Below are 18,045 nucleotides of genomic sequence, written 5' to 3'. Positions count from 1 at the left end.
ATTGGATATCCTGTTGATGTGTACCATCTCTAATACCTCAGTCAGCTGTACTGTTTCAGGCTGCAAGGCATTCCAGATGTGAGCTGTGAAGCATATTTTGACTCTAGGCCTTTCAGTACCCTCAGTTGTACTGAAAGTTGAAGAATTTCTTTGCCTAAATTAATAAGTAGATTCTAAAAACTACCTAAAATGCATGTTTTTATAAAGGGCAATTTTAGGAGAAAGAAGTAAAAGAATTTGGGGGGAGCTTTAGGGTTTTCAGTCCACTTTGCATTTAGTAGAGAAGCACAAATAAAGTCAGTCTTAACAATGATCAGTTTGAGCCAACTTTGAAAAGGGTGTTTTACAATAATAGTAAAAAGATAGGAGAGATGGACCCAATGTACTTCATAGTTTGTTTTTCAACCTTAATTTCAATAGATAACTTGATTCTAGTGCCTTCAGTTTTCCTTTCACTTGTGGCTAAGTAAGTACCTATAAATTGTAATGATATTTTTAAAGAGAAAGGCAGCATTGTAATACTGGGGAAAAAATTGAATTAGCTGTTGTGTTTATTATATATGTCATTGTTAAGGGAGCTTACGAAACCCAGTGTGGCCTTTTTTCCCTTGTTTATTCTTGACCTTAAATCTTATGGGAATTATTTTCCTTATGCTTGAAGTCAGATATTTCTGAGAGTCATACAGTTGTGCAATGAATACCAGGCAGGGACATATCATGTAGCCAAGATTTAACATGTCCTTCCACAATAAAAATAATGTCCCAACTATATCTTAGAAATGTGGTTACTGATAATCTTCAACTATTACAATCAAATAAACGGCATAGTAAGTGAATCCCAAGTAAGAACACTTAGGTCTTTGATTTTAGAATGCAAAATAGCTGTTATTCATGTATTTTTTAATTACAGTAGTTTGCATTAACATTAGAAGTTCTTAAATACCTTTTTATATGGAATAATTTTAGGTTTATTGAATGTTTGCAAAGACAGTACAGAAAATTTTCCTATTTTCACCCATCTTCCCCTGATGTTAACCTCTTACGCAGCTGTGGAACATTTGTCAAAACAAAAGATTAACATGGGCACAATACTATTAACTAAACTACAGACTTTATTTAGATTTCACCAGTGTTTCCATTAATGTCCTTTTTCTGTTCTGGGATCCAGTTGAGGATCGCTTTTTTTTTTTTTTTTTTTTTTTAAAGTCACCATGTCTCCGTAGTCTTCCTCCATTCTGTGGCAGTCTGTCTTTATTTTAGTGCTTTTGAAGAGAACTGGTCAGATATTTTGTAGAATGTCCCTCATTTTGAGTTTGTTTTGCATTCGTTTTTCATGACATTTTCTCATGATTAGTTGGGGGTTTTGGGTTTTGGGAAAAAGCGCCACGGATATGAAGTGACTTTCTCATCGCATCAGGAGGGTTCATGATATCAACCTGGCTTATCACGGGTGATGTTAATTGTAATCATTTGGTTAAGGTGGTGTCTGCCAGGGTTCTGCACCACAAAGTTAATGTTTTCTCCTCTCTCTCTGTATTTTATTCGGTAGGGCTGGTTGTGGGCAGGGGGAATTAAGCTTCACCTCCTTGGAGTGGGGAGCATGTACATATTTTATTTGCAATTCTGTGAAGGAGATTTGTCCCTTCTCAATCATTTAATTATGCCAGTATGAACTTATTTATTTTATTCTTTGGGTTATAATATTGTTATTTATTTTGTTGCTGAAATTGTTCCAGCTTTGGCCATTGGGAGTTTTTGCAGGTTGGCTCTTATGTCCTTTTGGGTCCCCATATATATTTTTTTCTTTTAATCATTTTCTTATTTTCTGGTGGTACAAGATTCTTGTATTTTTCCCTGCCCCAGCCCTAGACTCAGCATTTTCCTAAGGAACCCTAGTTCCTTTGATTGAAGAAAGGTGTTAGAAACTAAGATCTGGGCACTGATTGTGCTCTGTATTAGTTTTCTATTACTGCTTGTACCATGAATGGAGTCACCTTAAACCACACATATTTATTATCTCAAAGTTCTGGAGGTCAGAAGTCTGATGGTGGGGCTCATTGGCCTAAAATCAAGGTATTTGCAGGACCAAATCCTTTCTGTAGGCTCTGTGTAGAGTCTGTTTCCTTGACATTTCCAGTTCCTATTGGTCACCCACATTCTTTGGCTTCTGGCTCCCTTCCTCCATCTTTAAGGCCAGCAAGAACCAGTTGAATCCTCCTCACATTGCCTCACTCTGGCACTGAGTCTTTCCCTGCCTCCATCTTCCACTTTTAAGGACCTTTATGATTACGTTGGGCCCACCAGGCTAATCCAGGATAATCTCCCTATTTTAAATTCAGCAGATTAGCAACCGTAATTCTTCTTTGCCATGTAATGTATTCACACTTCTGGGAATTAGGATGTGGATATCTTTTGTGGGGGCATTATTCTGCCAACCACATGCTGGTGGCTACTGCCTCTCTCGGTGTATAGAGCTAGTAATATACGTAGCTTAGGAATCAGTTTTGCAACAGGAACAGATATCTCAGATGGCACTTCATCTATAATATGGATTAAATGGCAAATCTCACATAGTATGAAAAACAGGTTTTTGGTTCCACCGTAGGGTAAACCCCGAAACTGTAATCATAACCAAGAAATCGCATCTTGCCAACCAAAAGCCATCAATAAATAGGTATTTCTTCAATGTCAAGCAAGACTTTCTACTCTCTGCAGGTAGATATAATCATCTCTTTGTGGAGTCTAGTGAAATGTGCAGTAAGGGTGGTTTTATCCATTTTGTGGTTTTTCAAATTTGAAATTATATTTAGAATTGAGTTTCCTTTAGGATATTATTTAATTGTCTGCTCATATTTTATACTTTGATTTCTGTCTTGTATTTTCAGCACAAGCACATTTGAAACCTGATGATATAGGCATGCTCTAAAAGGATTATTACAGGAAAAAGTCATAGAATTGATTATCTGCCTCCTCCCCATGTTTTTAAAAGCCAGAGCCTCATGTAAGTTAATCATCTTAGATGAGGGATGTAGAGAGCATTACCTAATTTCAAATGTGAGTTCAAAGAAGACAGAGCTTCCCTAACTTGGCGTAGCATTTTGCTAAATGCTGACATAGGTTGAAATTCTGAGAACTAGAACTTAACTTGTTCTGTATTTATTTGTATAACCATTGTTATGCACAACCACACAGTCAGCAAACATAGTATTTGCTTATGATTGTTGTGATACGAGTTTATATAAAATTTGCATCTGTTCATATTATCATTCTCATTTAATAGAGGCCTATGGGTAATATTCCCTCGGTTGCATCCACACCCTCTATTCAGAATTGAAAATATGTTGAAGAGAACAGTTTGTTTTATCTCTTGCACATTGCTTTTTGTTTCTGGTATTGCATTCATAGTCCCATAGTAAATACCATAATGAATTAATAAGTACATGGACAACAATGATGAATTAATCTGGTTTTGAAGTTCAGTTTTTAGTACAATAGGTGAGTAGTATAGATATTTTTATGATTCTCTTAACTACAGTTGACCCTTGAACAACACAGGTTTGAACTGCACGGGTCCATTTACCTGTGGTTTTTTTTTCAATAAATACGTACTACAGTACCATACAATTTGTGGTTGGTTGAATCATGGATGCGTAACCATGGATATGGAGGGGATGATTGTAAAGTTATAAGTGGATTTTAGACTGTGCTTGGGGGTAGGCACCCCTAACCCCCATGTTGACCAGGGGTTAACTGTATATTCATCTACACTAAAATGAAAAAAGGATGAATGGATAAAGAAGATGTGGCACATATATACAATGGAATATTACTCAGCCATAAAAAGGAACGAAATTGGGTCATTTGTAGGGACGTGGATGGACCTAGAGACTGTCATACAGAGTGAAGTAAGGTCAGAAAGAGAAAAACATATGTTGTGTATTAGCACATATAAGTGGAATCTAGAAGAACGGTACAGATGAATTGGTTTGCAAGGCAGAAATAGAGACACAGATGTAGAGAACAAACGTATGGACACGAAGGGGGGAAAGTGGTGGTGGGGTGATGGTGGGATGAATTGGGAGACTGGGATTGACATATATACACTAATATGTATAAAATGGATAACTAATAAGAACCTGCTGTATAAAAAATAAATACAATAAAATTCAAAAAAAACGGAAAAAGAAAATGCTGAAAAGCGCTTACTTTTTATGGAGAAAGAATGCATAATGTTAAAAATACACTCAAGTAAATTGGTTTGTTTTTTTTTTTTTCCTAGCCGACTCTAAAACTTGATAAAAGAAAATTTAAGCCAAGCAAAATCAGGTTCTAAAATTATGGAATACCTTTGGACAATAGAGTACGCTTAGAGATTACTCCTGTCTGCTTTGAGAATGCAGTGCTGGTAACGTAAATGGGATTTTTGAAAGAAGATGGTGGTAACAGAGCCATGCCAGCATCCACAGAATCTATTTTTATAAACCTGCCAGGCTCTCAGTACTTGTCTGAGAAATTCAGGTGATAGACGGAATATCCTCCAATGGAAAAAGTATAAAACAGGCAAGTTATATAGACTAATTTCAAATGACAGGATCAGTTGCACTGTCATTTATCAGCCCATAGACATGAAATAAATGTCATAAAACTGTACGAGGACCTCAAGAATGTTAAGAAAAATCTGGATATTGCTTTAAACATGAATAACGTGTATTGATGGCAATGAAATGAGAAGAAAAAGACTCACGAGGTCTTCCCTTGGTTTTTATGAGAGGGAGAAAACATTTAAGCTAAAGGGAGTAAAACAGATTCAAAAGCATTAGTGATGTGTAATGTATAAATGGAACATGAGAAGGCAAAGCACAAAGGGGAAGAATCATCACATCTTCAGAGGAGATGTCCAAGAGGCTGACTGATTTAGTCATTTTACTTCCCTTTCTGGGATTTCTGAAACATATATATAATGTTTGAAAAGTTTTATGACACAGCCCCATGGGTTTTCCTCCTGCTCCCTTCCCCCAAGGGAGCAACAGATATTCTCACTTGGAATGGAGAAATACACTCAACCTGTCAGTATTGTTCAGTCTAGAACATCCTTTACAAATATGAGGACAATGCAGAATTAACATTTGAGAAAAATACACAGCTTTAAAGAAGGTCTAGGAATAAACTCTCTGAGGAATAGACATTTCTCTGAGGAGAATTTATACTGTGTTTAACTAATACCCTTAGAGAGATTCAAGTATATATTGCAAAGAGGCTGTTTAGTACAGTGGTTAAAAACATCAGCTTTGGAGCCAGACTGCCTGCATTTGAAACCTGATTTTACCACTTACTAGTTCTGTGAGTCTCAGTGTGCCTTAGTTACCTCATCCATAAGACAGGAATAATAATTTTACCTAATTCATAAAGTTGTCTTGATAATTAATTGAATTAATTAATGAAAAATGCTTAGAACAGTACTAGGCACATAGTAACCATTCAATAAACATTTTTTTAAAATTACTCCTCTTTGTACTTGTCATAGCTTATTATAGTTTTTGCTGTTTGTCCATAAAATTTGAAAATTAAAGAGTTGATTGCTGAAATAAACTCAATTAGTAGACTAGAAACAGCTGAAGATCAAATTAATGAGTTAGATGACCAAGCTAAAAGATTTTCCTTAAACACAGCATCAAATGAAGGGAGATAAAAAGTATGAGAGGACAAAACCAGAAGTTTTAACATCTATCTAAGAGAAGTTCCAAATAGAAAGTCTGAGAGAATGAAGAAGAGAAAAAATAGTGTCTTCTTAAATAATGGAAGGAATATTCCCAATGTTAAAGAGACTCATATTGGAAGAGTGTACCAACTGCTGAGCAGAATTAATAAAAAAGTTGCATACTGGTGAAGTTTCACAAAACCAAGGATAAAGAGAAAATAAAGCTTCCAGAGGGAAAAAAATTATCTACAGAAATCAGATTGATTGATCAGACTTCTATAAGAAGACTGTGGGAAAAACAGCTTTGAAATTCTGAGGGGAAAATGATTTAAAATATCAAGTTCTGTTTTAAGCCAAGCTAGCCTCCAAAATTGAGAATGAAATAAAATACATTTCATATATGCAAAAACTCAAACATTTTTTTGAAACAGGTTCCTTAAGGAGGACTAACAGAAGGACATAGGATATAAGAAACAATGATAAGAAGAGAAGCCAACAAACTTAACCCGAGTCAAGTCTAAATAATTAAAAATCGTTCTGTGAAGCATAAGGAATAGTAGTAGTAATAATAATAGCAATTTGGAGGAACTATTGGATGATTTCTACAAATCTTGGAAGAGGGACAAGAGGAAGGCATAATTTTTTGTTTGGGGGAAGATTATTTATTAACTCAAAGTTGATAGAATTATTTAAGTTTAAATGTTTGTAAAAATAGAAAGGTGAAAAAATTTTAAGCATGACCTTTAAAATAATAAAATAGAGTTTATAATTTCCGAAACACTAGCATAGGGGTGGGCAATTGTGAATGGGAACTTTTTTGGTTACATTTTTATGTTCCTTGATGCAATATCCTTGGTATTATTGTAACTTCCTAATCATAATAATGACAATAACTATTACTTATTGAATACTTTGTGCTAAATAATCTTAATTTATTTCTTAAAACAACTCCTATCAGGTAAATACTGTTGCAGCATTATGCTTATTTTTATGTTTGGGGTCAATGAGGGACAAAGGCTTAAAGCTGAACAGCTGGTTTGTGGTGTAACTATGATTCTAACCCAGGCAATCTCATTCCAGAGTTATACCACCTACAAACTGCACTGTGGATGTAGGTGTCCTCAGGTAAAAGAGGAGACATGTAAGAGGGGGCAAGTGTGGGATCAATTCCAGTACAGGTGGATATGACTGACAATAAATACAGTGGGTGAGCAGCAACTGGACACATTATCAGCAAGACCTATACTAACATGTGGATTATTTGAGAATATGCTTATTTATATTTGTAGAATACAGTATTCTAGTTTGGACTTAATCCAAACCAAATAAAGTCCTACAGTTTTTTAAATCACGATTTAATGATAATTTTATATATTCTTAGGGTACTACTGTATTTACTAAATGATAATAACTATTATTTTAGTTGTGTTTTTAAGAAACTACCACTCATCCCCTCTAGCTGAACTAGTAAAAGTATATTGCAAAGATACACATGACAGTAAGGGAGATGGACTCTTGTTGGGATATCCAAGAGGTGAACCCAAAGACTGGCCAGCCATTGTGGAAGACTCTTTTGTTCTTGATCACAATCAGCTTTAGGTGCCTCAGCAGCAGTTGTTGTTTAGGTCTTCACTATAGTGTACTACCTGTATTTTGCCTCAGGTGCTACTGTCTCTATTATCTGCTTTTTTTGTCCATCCATTTGTCTTATATACCAACTTGTTTTCTCCATGGTCCCACGTAAAATTCCTGAGAGAGAACATTTGGCCAAGACAGTTACTGTGTATGTGTCAAGGGTTTCACGCTTCATGGACTATTGAATAGACTATTGATTGTCCGCCTTAAGTCAGATATTTACCACAGTAGTTCTAGTCATTTCTGGCCAGGGAGGGATGCCAGCTGGGAAAAACCTGGCTCGTCTAGAGCTGCCTCTTCAGTAGCAGGGTTGAATTCGCCTTAGAGAAAGGGAATGTGATCACAGCATATGCTCTAATTAACGTGTTTAGTAGCCATTGCATATTTTCTTTTTAAAATAACTCTGAAGAAGAGAGTACACTGAAAACAGCAATTGGATTTAGAAATTGAGTAGTATAGAAAGGGAAATATTAAAGACAATGCTTGTATACATGGCTTGAGAACAATCCCTTGCTTACTGCTTTGTAAGCCTGATAACACACAGTCATATATCTCTTGTAGGTAACTTGGTTAAAATACGTGTTTAAGTTAGGATTGTTAACTTTGGATGAGGTACCGATAGATATTAAGGAAGTTTTTCTCCTTGGTATTTTAATAGCTAGGTTTTGCTTGAAAAGAGGTTTTTGAGAATTTTGCAAATTCCAGAATTTAGCAGACTCCTTTAAGAATATTCTCTGGTATATCTGTTATTTAATCCAAGATCAGTGCTGAATTTAAGGTATATCATGAGATGCTTATTATGAAAGTAACTAATTTATAGTAAAACTCTGAAGTATTATATTCAAAAATATGTGGCTATTGGTATTAAAATTATACATAAATACTTGTTAAATTGCTTCTAGGTTGGGCCATGCAGGCTGCTGCCTATATCTTCATTCATAGGAAATGGAAGGATGACAAGAGCCATTTTGAAGACATGATTGATTATTTTTGTGATATCCATGAACCACTTCAACTCCTCATATTCCCAGAAGGGACTGATCTCACAGGTAAGGTAGCCTTGGTTTGGATCACAGAATTTTAAGACACGAAGGAACTCTAAGACTAGCTATCTAGTCTAAACTTCTCAGTCCTCAGATGAAGCAACTGAACACCAACAAGATTAATGGCCCATCCCTGGGGTCACTCAGTTAGTCAGCAGCACATCAGAACCCAGAACTCCTGGTTTCCAGCCCACAGAGTTTATGATGGGCAACTCCAAGAGGTATTATTTATACTTGCCATCTTAGAGCTTTATATCGTAAGTCTCGGTATATACTTTAAACATCAGCCTTTTACTTTATATAGTTTGTATATAACCACAAAAAACCCCAAGTAGCCAAAACAATCTTGAGAAAGAAGAACAAAGCCTAGTTTTAAAATATCTATTCTCTGTCCTCTTCCAAGATCCATATTTATCCATTAGACCCTTTTTTTTTCAACTTCTTTCTTATAAGAAAAGGATCTGGGCTTCCCTGGTGGTGCAGTGGTTAAGAATCCGCCTGCCAATGCAGGGGACACAGGTTCGAGCCCTGGTCCGGGAAGATCCCACATGCTGTGGAGCAACTAAGCCCGTGCACCACAACTACTGAGCCTGTGCTCTAGAGACCACGAGCCACAACTACTGAGCCCACGTGCCACAACTACTGAAGCCTGCATGCCTAGAGCCCGTGCTCCACAACAAGAGAAGCCACTGCAATGAGAAGCCCGTGCACCACAATGAAGAGTAGCCCCCGCTCACCGCAACTACAGAAAGCCTGTGCACAGCAACAAAGACCCAACACAGCCAAAAACAAATCAATTAATTAATTAATTAATTTTTAAAAAAAGGAAAGGATCTAATAGTAACCAATTTCACTTATTGATTTAAGTTAGTATGTTGCCTTTTTCCTGGTATTTTTAAAGCCTTATCTCTAATATAAGCTGGAAAGGCCTTGTCCTTTTCGTAAAGAAAATTCAGCCATCGTTGAGTTGTAGAGGGGACACAGGAGAATATATCTAGGACTTTTCTATCTTCCCAGATATCAAATTACACAGGCCAAGAATGCCAGTGGATCTCAAGGAATGCTTTAAAAGATTAAAAACAAAATACAGTCTTTCATTCTTACTAAATCAGTGGGCTTCACATCTTTTTTGAACCACAGGTCATTTCTGCAGGTGAAGCCTTCTATTGCAGTCTAGGATTTAAGATGGAGAGAAGAACTGCTCTGGTTGATGAGTATTGGTGGGGGAGGAAGTAAGCTACAACAGGAAGTAGTTTTATAGAATCCTTCAACTTAAAAGAGCAAAATTCAAAAGCTTTAGTACCCTGGTTACTTTAAGAAAAATACAGCAGAATTTGAGAAGGACCCAGTGGATAAAGGTCTGCTGTACAAGGGAAGACAGACTGAAGCAGGATAGAACTGAAATCTAAAACTCACAAATAGTACGGAGAGATCCCTGTGAACTTGTCTTCTAAATCCTCAATACTAGATCAAGGCAACTAAGAGCTACCAAGAAGGGCAACCCTTAGAACCTGAGAGGAGAACATATAAATGAAAAATCTAATTCACTCTGTGGACATAGTAATTTCTGGAACCCAGTACCCCAAAAAAGAGTGCAAGATGGAAAATACAAATTACACAACTACTTAAGTAAGTGAATGGGTGACTAAACTGTAATATGTTAATAGAGAAATTATTTTGGGAAGTATTTACCATTAATACCAAGGAAGAGATCTTTGACTAATGTATGACAGATTGGAACTGAGCTAAATGAAGCATGGCAATTTTTATATACTAGTATGATGTACTAAATTATACTTACTGTATAGTGTGTTTGATTTTTTTTTTTTTTTTATATAGGGAGCATTTTTTCTTTTTTTCAAATTTTTTTTAATTTATTTATTTTTTTTAATTTATGGCTGTGTTGGGTCTTCGTTTCTGTGCGAGGGCTTTCTCTAGTTGTGGCAAGTGGGGGCCACTCTTCATCACGGTGCGCGGGCCTCTCACTGTCGCGGCCTCTCTTGTTGTGGAGCACAGGCTCCAGACGTGCAGGCTCAGTAATTGTGGCTCACGGGCCCAGTTGCTCCGTGGCATGTGGGATCTTCCCAGACCAGGACTCGAGCCCGTGTGCCCTGCATTGGCAGGCAGATTCTCAACCACTGCGCCACCAGGGAAGCCCAGTATGTTTGATTTTTATAGTTAAAATTCTAACAGTAGTTGGGTCACAGAGGGTAATACTGAGCGTAATATTGGCTGCCTATTGTTTAAGCTTGAAAATATATTGTTAGTTGTAAGTTGATTGATTCCCAGAGCTGAACTATCATTAGGAAATTTTAATGGACAGCCAGCCATATTTACATTTTTTTAATCCTTAGAATGTATAATACTTAAATTTGAGTATTGAAATATCATCTGTATTAGAGTATAGAAAGTCATTTACTGAAATGATAGATTTTGTGAATGCCAAAATGTACACTAAAGAGTGGCAACTTTGGAAGTTATTTAGTAATTAAAAACTAATGGGATAAAAGCTCATGGGTTGCTGTTACTTTGATACATCAGTATTAAAATGTTCATACATTAGACGTTCAGAGTTTATAAAGTAGATATTTAAAACTTTTCAGTCTGTATTTTCAAGTGTCTTTTTAGGTGATGAACTTAACATCTAGTTGAATATTTTCAGGGTCCAGAGTACTCATTATTACATGATGTAGTTGCATATTTTTAAAGTTAAAACAGTATTTACATTTTAAGGCCAACTTGCAAAAGCCAGACTATTTGCGATAGAGGAAATAAATAGACTGATCTTGAAGTTAAAAAAAAAAATTTTTTTTAAACAGTATTTTACAAATAGTTTTGAGTTGGGATATGATTTTTTTTTTTAAGTAGGCTAGCAAAATACCTTTGGTTTGAAAATGTATCTGTTAACTCAAAGGTGTTTTTAGCTACCACAGTTAACTTTAGACTTGGGTTTTTAAGCCCAAAGAGAATGTTTTATAATCCTCTTTAAGTTGTGAATCCAGCTTGTTTGCACATTTTCAAATTAGTACGTTTAAATGTAACTTTATATTTTATTTTCATATATTATTGTTGTTTATAACTTTTTTTTTTGCTTATGCAAGTAATACATGTTATTTTGGGGAAATTTATAAACATAGAAGGGAGCACAAATATTACTCTAATCCCACTGCCCATAAAGAAGCACTATTCTAATTTTGCTCTATTGTTTTTGGGTCATTTGGTCACATGTGCACATGCGCGCACACACACGTATACATACACACATCCATAGGCATATATATGTGCACACATACACGTAATTTTAAAATTGGAAAACCAGAATTACACTTTTCTTTGTACTTAATATTGTAATCTCTCACATCATTAGTCAAGGTTGTCCAGAAAAACAGAACCGTGTGTGTGTGCACGTGTGTGTGGAGAGAGAGAGAGAGAGGGAGAGGGAGAGGGAGAGGGAGGGAGAGAAAACGAGAGAAAGGGTGGGGGGGGGCAAATTTATTTTAAGGAATTGGCTTACATGATTCTGGAGGGTGGCAAGTCAGAAATATACAGGGTATGTCAACAGGCTGCAACCCCAGGGAAGAGTTGCAGTTTGAGTCCAAAGGCAGTCTGCTGGCAGAATTCTTTTTTGCTTGAGGAGATTAGTCTTTTTCTCTTAAGACCTTCAACTGATTGGATGAGGCCCACCCACATTATGCAGGATAGTCTGCTTTACTCAAAGTCTACTGATTTAAATATTAATCTCATCAAAAAACACCTTCACAGAAACATCTAGAATAATGTTTGACCAATATCTGGGTACTTTGGCCTAGTCAATTTGACACATAAAATTAACCATCACAGTTGGTATATTATGATTTTCTGTTTTGTTTTACTGGTTTAGAAAGGAAAGCTTTTCTAGGTTTTAACAATTATATAATATTACATGCAATTAAACACCCTTGTATGTAAAACTTATTCATTTAATAAATATATGAATGCCTGGAGCTTTATATACAAAAAAGTCTCTTCATGAGACTTTTCATGAAGCTTACTTTCTAATGAGGAAAAACATTAAAAACTAATAATAAAAATATGCCTGGTATTCATAAATGCTGTACAGAAAGGCAAGATAAGGAGAGAGAGAGAGAGGGAGAGAGAGTAATAAAAGATGGGGACGTAGGGTGCTGTTTTATATAAGGTGGTTTGAGGAGGCCCCTTAAATTCTTATTTAAGGAGAGACTAAATGAACAAAGCAGAAAATTATGCAGATGTCTGGGTAGAAGGCATTCTGGGTAGCAGGAAGAACCATTGCACAGACTCTGAGGTGGGAATATGCCTGGCTGGTTTGAGAACATCCAAGCAGCTGGTAGTCTCACTGGAGTGGTAGGTGTGCTGGCACTGGAGTGTTACAGGGAGCAGGCTAACGAGATAGGAGGCTGTGGTGAGAAAGTGGGATGCTAGTCTGTCAGTCCTAATAATCACAGTCTGGGGGTGGGCAGATAAAGTGGGGATGGAGGGGAAAATCTGCATCTCTGATCTGCGATTATTTCTTTCTTCCCACATTGTGCCTGTGCCTTTTAGAACTACTTCCACCTGTATTCACATTCTACAACAGCGTTCAGTTTTATCTTCAGATCCCCCAAGTCTGTGACCAACTGGAAGAGCAAACTGAAGAGTAGTTAACTACTCTTCTTTGTGGTGTCTCTGGGATTCCTCATCCCATGTAAGGTCCTGCCAGTTGTCTATAAAATACTGTTCTGTAGTCCCGTGCCCAGAATATTCCCCTCAAATGAATGTCAGAGGAGCTTATTACTTTTCTTGTTTAGAGCTTTTACTTTTGACTTGCTGGAGATCTGTTTAATTTTTTGACTCAATTTATAGGAGTGTTCTTTGAATATTTTAGTGTCGTTGAATCCATCTATAGTTTTTTGAGATTTTGAGGATTCTGTGGTCTTAAATTTACTCCTCGGAAAGTAGTATTTTTACATATAGGTTTTTTCCTGGTGACTTGGAATGGTCTATAAATTTCAGGATGGCGCTGAGGATTGCAGGTTCTAACGTCTGCTGTCATCAGAAGGTATTTCATGATCTCCCCCAGCAGCTAAGGCCAAATTTCTGAACACTTTACTTTTTCCAAATATAATTGCTGAATAATGGGTTTGGTTCTTCTTGGAACTTTTAAAGTTACCTCATGGAATGGAAAAAGAAGTTTTTGCCAACAGTTGGAACATATACTTGACTCAGTAACTATATTCAGCCAAACCATGTTCAGATGTTTGTACATGGTGTGCTAATCATGTGCCCATTCTGTCGTGGAGTGGTGTTGGTTAGTAATATTAGTGTGCTCTGTGCCTGAGCAAGGCAGATATTTCACTTTGCACTGAAGCCCTAAATTATTGGGTTAAAAAAATGTTGATCTGATATATTTGGCAAATTGTTAGTTATGTCTTCTGGATGTCTAGATCCTTATGTTTTATTACTATTTTAGTTTTACTTTATTTCATCTTTATATTTTAGTATTTCAATTTTTATTATGTAATGACTATTTTATGAAAATTTTAGTTATTAGTATTTTATCTGTATTTCAGTTTTCATTGTATATTGACTATTTTATGAAATCTCTTAAAGAATTTTAAGGATTTGAATATTAATTTATAAACTGTCATAAAACATCTATTAATACCTTATTATAAAATTTCCGAAATTCCAATAAGTAGGTAACTCTAGGATCTTTGTTAGGGATTTACTAAAGTATTTCTATCTTATCATTTGATTCAGTATGTTATATTAATTACAGAAAAATTAACTGCCATTTTTATCAAAGAAATTCTGCACCATTTCCTTACCTCACTTATCTTCCTTTATTTTATGGCTTCTAATGGCCTATTGTTTTGTTTAGAAAATAGCACGGCTCGAAGTAATGAATTTGCTGAAAAGAATGGACTTCAGAAATATGAATATGTCTTACATCCAAGAACTACAGGCTTTACTTTTGTAGTAGACCGTCTAAGAGAAGGTAAGCACCCATCTCAAAGTGTACTTTTTTATATAAGTGGCAGAAATGGCTAAACTTCACATTAACTCTGTAGAATTTACAAAGCACTTTTTCATACTTTATCTCAAGAAATGAGATACTGTATTTTTATGCTAACTTGACCCCGTGCACTAAAATGTTTTATTATGTATTCTTTAGAAATATAAAAGAATCTTTGTCAAAAACAAAACATTTTTTCTCCTTTTTTGGAATAGACAGAAAATAATACATAGTTAGACCATCATTCCATTTTAAATGCTTCTCAAAGCAGCAAAACTGTCTTGAAAGTATCTTATCACTTATAATATAGTTATTTATAACTTAAAAAATATTTTTACATTCATTATTCCACTCACTGCAACGAGTGATTCCGGTTGGTAGGAAGGCAAGTACTGCTATCTCTATTTTGTTGTTAAATAGAAGTGGCATCCAAGGTCGTTCGTAAATTTCCATAGATCACGGATGGAACCTCGTTCTTCTGCTTCCTACTTTGTGGCTCACACTACCCCCTCCCCACCCCCACGTCCTCTAGAGCCGTGTCTGTTGAAGGGCATCTGGAGCCAAGGTGATTGCACTGACCATGTCACACCCATTTAAATGTTTACATTTTGATATTTTTATGAAAAAAAACCAATTGGACATTTTGTTATAGCTGCATATGTAAATATTTATATATTCATACACACATGTATATACAAATGGATAACAGACATATAGATATATATGAAAAAGGAACTGTCCAGAAACATGCTGAAGTGTTATTAATTTTACAAGAACAAGTCAAAGCCCAGAGTCACCTAGCAGAAGAAAAATCTTGTTTGCATGTTTCTGCTCTCCACTCTGATTTCTAGCAAGCCATATTGTATAAAGGTGACATCTGTGACAAATTATCACCTTCATTTGATAATTGCTATGTTGTCATAAAACTGCTTGTGCCTAACATGAAGGCCTTGAAACATTATATAAGAAAAGGTATAAAGTTCTTACTTCTTAACCTAATTGGCATCACTATTGTTCCTTTAGGGTTTAATGTACTTTAAGATGTAAAGTAAAGTATAACCTCATTTAGTGAACCCTGCCAAGACAAAGCATCTTTACAACTAAGTACTCATGATATAAAAGAAATGCATAGTCAATCCAAAATCACATTGGTATAGTAAACTAAAAACATTGTCCCTGTTAGTTTGGCTTGCTTTTGGAATTCTGTGGTTATAACTAAATGAAATAGAAACATGGGCTTTATGGTCATATTGTGTATGAATAGTGAGTGTCCATCTACCCATAGAAGCTCATGGAGAACACAGTTCTTTATGCCTATGGAATAGGACAGGGAGGTACCAAGACATTAAAACAGGGATGCTGCTGCTTTTTGTTTTTTTGTTTTTCTTCCCCAAAACGTGGTACCACTTACTGTGGCATTCTGTTTAGACTCTCCCTTCTCATTCAACAATATGTTTTTTATTTTCTAACAATCTGATATTTTATAGTATTTAATGATTACTTTAAAAGTATTTCTGACATCATGGAACATGCTGTTGGAACACATCTTTTGCTAATAAAGATCTTTTTAATTGCAGGCAGGATAGTTGAGAGATTATTTTATAGTGGATGAGGATATAACTACAGAGCTCTCTGTTCTGAAATCTGGAAAATATTTTAGTAGCAAACTGATTTATAACTTTGGGGAACATGTATTACTTAGTCATCACTCAGAGTACTAGTCAACAACCACAGTATGTCATTTTTCCTGCCAGAAGTGGCAACTGATTTTTCCCCCTTCTCTGTATCAGTAAAGAAAGAAACACAGATGACTCCATTTGCTTCAGCTAAAAAAAGTTAGATGATTCCATTTACTTCAGTTAGAGAAGTAGAATGGGTCCTATACACTATGATAATAATAGAAACAAGAAATAATGATGGCCGTAATCATAATAGTAACAGCAGCTAACGTTTACTGAGTATTTACTAAGTACCAGGCATTATGCTGAGTGTTCTGTATGTGTAAGGTCAGTTAACCCTCACAACAACCGTCCTGGTAGTTACCAGTATTTAACCTGTAGAGCAAAACTGAAGCAGAAATTGAAGAATCAGCTCAAAGTTATTGGAATATGGTTGGTCTGACTGAATAGCCTGTGTTCTTTCTACTGTAATATGATGCCTCGTATATTTATAGTGTGATTTTAGTTAAAGCACCTTTGTAATAATAGTGAGCTGGATGGTTTTTCTTCAAGGAAAATATTTTAAAAGAAAGAAGAGGCTAAATGGCCAGATCGTGGAGGGATGGGAGTCACAAGGGAAGTGGTTATGATGCTGCCTGAGATGACGGGGAGAGCAGGCACAGTCATCTAGTCAGAGTATCATTTTAGGAAAGAAATCTAAGACTCAGAAAGGGCCCAGCACAACTTCCTGATCTTTTCTGGGATCTGCTTTTGTTTATCAATTAAGTGAAAAAGAAGCTTGCTCTTAAAACAAATGGCCATTATAAATAAATATTCCAGTGGAAGCCTGGAGACCACATATGAAAACCAATTACCGAAGAAATGTATGAGGACAAGATGGCAGAGCAGAAGGACTTGAGCTCACCTCCTCTCACTAAAACACCAAAATCATAACTGCTGAACAACCATCAACAAAAAAGACTCAGACCTACCAAAAAAGATATTCTACACCCAAAGACAAAGAAGAAGCCACAACAAGATGGTAGGAGGGGTGCTTTCATGATATAATGAAATCCCATACCCGCCAGGTGGGTGACCCACAAACTGGAAAATAATTATATCACAGAGGTTCTCCCACAGGAGTGAGAGTTGGGAGCCCTATGTCAGGCTCCCCAGCCTGGGGTATGGCATCAGGAGGAGGAGCCCCCAGAGCATTTGGCTTTGAAGGCCAGTGGGACTTGAGTGCAGGAGCTCCACAGGACTGGGGGAAACAGAGACTCCGCTCCTTGAGGGCACGCACAAGGTTTCACGTGCACAGGGACCAGGGCAAAGCGGTGACTCCATAAGAGCCTGGGCCAGACCTACCTGTGGGTCTTCGAGTGTCTCCTGGGGAGACGGGGGGTTGTCTGTGGCTCACTGATGGTGGATGCCCCAGGGAATACTCATCAGCATGAGTTCTCCTGGAGGTTGTCATTTTGGCACTGAGACCTGGCCCCACCCAGCAACCTGCAAGCTCCAGTGATTGGATGCCACAGGCCAAACAACCAACAGGGTGAGCCCCACCCATCAGGAGACAGGCTGCCTAAAGTTGTCCTGAGCCAACAGCCACCTGTAAACATACCCCTTGACACGGCCCTGCCCTCCAGAGGGACATGACCCAGCTCTACACACCAGGAAAGCATGCACAAGCCCCTGGACTAACCTCATTCACCAGGGGCAGAAACCAGAACCAAGAAGAATTACAGTCCTGCAGCCTGAGGAACGGAGACCACAAACACAGAAAAGTTAGACAAAATGAGGCGGCAGAGAAATATGTTCCAGACGAAGGCCTAAGATAAAAACCTCAGAAGAACAACCAAGTGAAGTGGAGATAGGCGATCTACCTGACAAAGAATTCAGTGGAATGAGAGTAAAGAGGGTCTGAGATCTCAGAAAACAGAGTGGAGGCGCAGCACACAGAGGATACAAAAATGCTTGATAAAGAGCTAGAAGCTTCAA

At 36.8% G+C, this 18,045-nt stretch overlaps 1 protein-coding gene across 10 annotated transcripts in view; it reads left to right on the top strand.

Moving 5' to 3' along the window:
* The window catches only part of LCLAT1 (lysocardiolipin acyltransferase 1), a 293,997-nt gene that overhangs the window by 196,666 nt on the left and 79,286 nt on the right, over window positions 1–18,045 (top strand). For all 10 annotated transcript variants that reach the window (XM_057557827.1, XM_057557828.1, XM_057557829.1 and 7 more), the window contains 2 exons: window positions 8,236–8,382; window positions 14,255–14,371. In XM_057557827.1, coding sequence (XP_057413810.1) covers window positions 8,236–8,382; window positions 14,255–14,371 — 264 coding nt within the window. The remainder of the gene's footprint in view (window positions 1–8,235; window positions 8,383–14,254; window positions 14,372–18,045) is intronic.

This window comes from Balaenoptera acutorostrata, chromosome 12 (genome assembly GCF_949987535.1).
Source record: "Balaenoptera acutorostrata chromosome 12, mBalAcu1.1, whole genome shotgun sequence".
Lineage (NCBI taxonomy): Eukaryota > Metazoa > Chordata > Mammalia > Artiodactyla > Balaenopteridae > Balaenoptera > Balaenoptera acutorostrata.
The sequence above is the reverse complement of the archived record's forward strand: the minus strand, read 5'-3'. Positions and strand labels throughout refer to the sequence as shown.